The 3,851-nt window shown below is 46.7% G+C and overlaps 1 protein-coding gene across 1 annotated transcript; it reads left to right on the top strand.

The window, feature by feature from the left end:
• Nucleotides 1–240: 240 nt before the first annotated feature.
• LOC127926006 (uncharacterized) lies at nucleotides 241–1,733 on the top strand (the record flags this gene model as incomplete). Its single annotated transcript, XM_052511254.1, has 1 exon — nucleotides 241–1,733. A coding segment is annotated over one exon (1,493 nt), but the record flags the coding sequence as incomplete, so codon positions are not given.
• Nucleotides 1,734–3,851: the final 2,118 nt, after the last annotated feature.

Here is a 3,851-nt window from a genome sequence, read left to right as displayed (position 1 = left end):
GGGCGCTTACTATTAGTAAGGGAGACAGGGTGAAACTGTAACAGTCTTTATATCTTTTAGGCATGTCTTCGCAGTGGTGAACCTATTGGACCGAGGTCTTCAGTGTGTGACAGGTTAGTACAGTGGTGAACCTATTGGACCTAGATCTTCAGTGTGTGACAGGCTTGTGATGCTGAAAGGACAGCAACAGTAATACCAGCACACTCATGTAGGAGATGTCACTTTTTATAAAACACAAAGAGCCAGTGGTGGTATACGCCAGTACCCGATAGGACCAACAGCACCTATCGGCGCCACCTCCTATCGCCAAAAGGACCAACAGCACCTATCGGCGCCACCTCCTATAGCCAAAAGGACCAACAGCACCTATCGGCGCCATCTCCCTATTGCCAAAAGGACCAACAGCACCTATCGGCGCCACCTCCTATCGCCAAAAGGACCAACAGCACCTATCGGCGCCACCTCCTATCGCCAAAAGGACCAACAGCACCTATCGGCGCCACCTCCTATCGCCAAATGGACCAACAGCACCTATCGGCGCCACCTCCTATCACCAAAAGGACCAACAGCCCCTATGAGGCGCCACCTCCCTATCGCCAAAAGGACCAACAGCACCTATCGGTGCCACCTCCTATCGCCAAAAGGACCAACAGCCCCTATCGGCGCCACCTCCTATCGCCAAAAGGACCAACAGCCCCTATGGGCGCCACCTCCTATTGCCAAAAGGACCAACAGCACCTATCGGCGCCACCTCCTATCGCCAAAAGGACCAACAGCCCCTATGGGCGCCACCTCCCTATCGCAAAAGGACCAACAGCACCTATCGGTGCCACCTCCCTATCGCCAAAAGGACCAACAGCACCTATCGGTGCCACCTCCCTATCGCCAAAAGGACCAACAGCACCTATCGGTGCCACCTCCTATAGCCAAAAGGACCAACAGCACCTATCAGTGCCACCTCCCTATCGCCAAAAGGACCAACAGCACCTATCGGTGCCACCTCCCTATCACCAAAAGGACCAACAGCACCTATCGGTGCCACCTCCCTATCACCAAAAGGACCAACAGCACCTATCGGTGCCACCTCCTATCACCAAAAGGACCAACAGCACCTATCGGTGCCACCTCCTATTGCCAAAAGGACCAACAGCACCTATCGGTGCCACCTCCTATCACCAAAAGGACCAACGGCACCTATCGGTGCCACCTCCTATCACCAAAAGGACCAACAGCACCTATCGGTGCCACCTCCTATCACCAAAAGGACCAACAGCACCTATCGGTGCCACCTCCTATCGCCAAAAGGACCAACAGCACCTATCGGTGCCACCTCCTATAGCCAAAAGGACCAACAGCACCTATCGGTGCCACCTCCTATCACCAAAAGGACCAACAGCACCTATCGGTGCCACCTCCTATCACCAAAAGGACCAACAGCACCTATCGGTGCCACCTCCTATCACCAAAAGGACCAACAGCACCTATCGGTGCCACCTCCTATTGCCAAAAGGACCAACAGCACCTATCGGTGCCACCTCCTATCACCAAAAGGACCAACAGCACCTATCGGTGCCACCTCCTATCACCAAAAGGACCAACAGCACCTATCGGTGCCACCTCCTATCACCAAAAGGACCAACAGCACCTATCGGTGCCACCTCCTATCACCAAAAGGACCAACAGCACCTATCGGTGCCACCTCCTATTGCCAAAAGGACCAACAGCACCTATCGGTGCCACCTCCTATCACCAAAAGGACCAACAGCACGGATGCGTTTAAATATACATTTTGTCAACATTCTGGCTTGTATAGATGATTGCATCCTTGTTTACAACGACTTCTTTGACTGATATCCATGGAGTAACCATGGTAACATTCTGATGTTTAGACAAAGTCAACCCGTCTGTTTTGTCCAATAGTTGCACACGCGTCGGTTGTGTCGTTAAACAACCAACATGTCCTTGATTTTCTTATTTTTGATCACCTTGGCACATTTTCAGATGTAAGTGGTATATTTATAACACTCTAAACGGTTTACTTGTTGAGCCCCATTTCTTTTGTTCAGGAACCTTTGATGGTGAAGTCATTGGGGTTTCACACGTCTTTCACTACGGAGTCCTTGATGCAACGTCTAAGTTAAAATCATCAGATAATGATAGGCTCACCATTTCATGTGAACTACCATTTAATCCAATAGCAAAAATACAAGATAAACATTTCAAACGTGTTCTTTTGAAGTGCTGAATAGAACAAATGGTAGATTGTAAATATCCTTTTCCATACAGTGTTTGACTATAACATATTATTATTATTATATATTATAACATGACAGGCACCATTTTCTGTAAATGTTCTATTCAATGGCAGGTTGTGAGCATGTTGACAAATATTTCAGTCTAACAGTTTCATTATCCTTATACAGTAGATGTCAAATTGATACATTTGAGGTAGAAATATAGACATTTAGAGTGTTCAGGAGTTCTGAAAAAATATACATTATCTAGACATCACATGATTGTGTTTCTGTAGTTATCAGTATTGAGCAGTTTCATTAAATGATAGTTATTTGTATTGTTAACAAATGACAGGAAAATGATAGCAAAATTGAAGTGAATATTGCATTTTGAAAAGCAGATACACAGATTGAACATGTATCCAAATTGAAAGAGTGAATTGGTGCAGTGAACAAGAGACTGTGAGTTTGTTTGTTGTACTCAGCCAATTAAAAATATGTGTAGTTCTGAAACATGAGCCATTTTGATGATCTGTTTATATTTGTGTGCTTAAGAGATGTGAAAATGTACCACATTCTTGCGAAAATTCCAGCAAAGTAAATGATCTCAGCTGTAAAGGAACAGTGTCAGGCTGTCTCCCTCTAGTGGCTGTAAAGATACATTATAGACCTCTCGAGCCAGAAGCTCCTTCTGGGGAGGTAGAACAGTGGATTGTCATTTCTAGAACCTCTTACTGATTTTCTTCATGGTCACACCATTCTTTCCAGGGGTTGTGGTGTGCTGGAACGCACAAGAAGGATAAGCGAACAGACAGGGTTCAGGCCCTAGAGGGAAGGAGCTTGGTCCAGACGAAGTCATTTCCATGCTGGACTATCTCTCACCGCCTTGATGTCTGTCTTCACTGCATCATCGCGTACAATCCCTGGGGGAAAGTTGAGGAAAGGGTGGAAGAGGGAATGTGAGCGTGGAAGATGGGGGTGCGAGAGCGATTGAGGTCAACATTCTGTGAAATCAATGATCAAATACACACTATATAAAATGTTAGTTTGCTTTCGTTCCAACAGAGGTTAACACAGAATAACTTGTCCAAATGTTGTTCTCTGTTTTTGAACAACATTTAGGTCTACTAAACCTCATTGAAAATGATAGCTTTGGTACTGACCAGAAGTGCTTGAGGAACACCACTTGGTTCTTCTGAATCTTCATCTCATATCTGCCACTGAATGACATGAGGGAGGTCAGAGTAGAGGGCTGAAGAGAGGTGGTGTTCTCTGTAGAGAGAGGTGGTGTTCTCTGTAGAGAGAGGTGGTGTTCTCTGTAGAGAGAGGTGGTGTTCTCTGTAGAGAGAGGTGGTGTTCTCTGTAGAGCGAGGTGGTGTTCTCTGTGGAGAGAGGTGGTGTTCTCTGTGGAGAGAGGTGGTGTTCTCTGTAGAGCGAGGTGATGTTCTCTGTAGAGCGAGGTGGTGTTCTCTGTGGAGAGAGGTGGTGTTCTCTGTGGAGAGAGGTGGTGTTCTCTGTAGAGAGAGGTGGTGTTCTCTGTAGAGAGAGGTGGTGTTCTCTGTAGAGAGAGGTGGTGTTCTCTGTAGAGAGAGGTGGTGTTCTCTGTAGAAGAGGTGG

The sequence above is a fragment of the Oncorhynchus keta genome, unplaced genomic scaffold, assembly GCF_023373465.1.
Source record: "Oncorhynchus keta strain PuntledgeMale-10-30-2019 unplaced genomic scaffold, Oket_V2 Un_contig_6588_pilon_pilon, whole genome shotgun sequence".
Classification (NCBI taxonomy): domain Eukaryota; kingdom Metazoa; phylum Chordata; class Actinopteri; order Salmoniformes; family Salmonidae; genus Oncorhynchus; species Oncorhynchus keta.
Note: the sequence above shows the minus strand (reverse complement) of the source record. Positions and strands in the feature narration are given on the sequence as shown.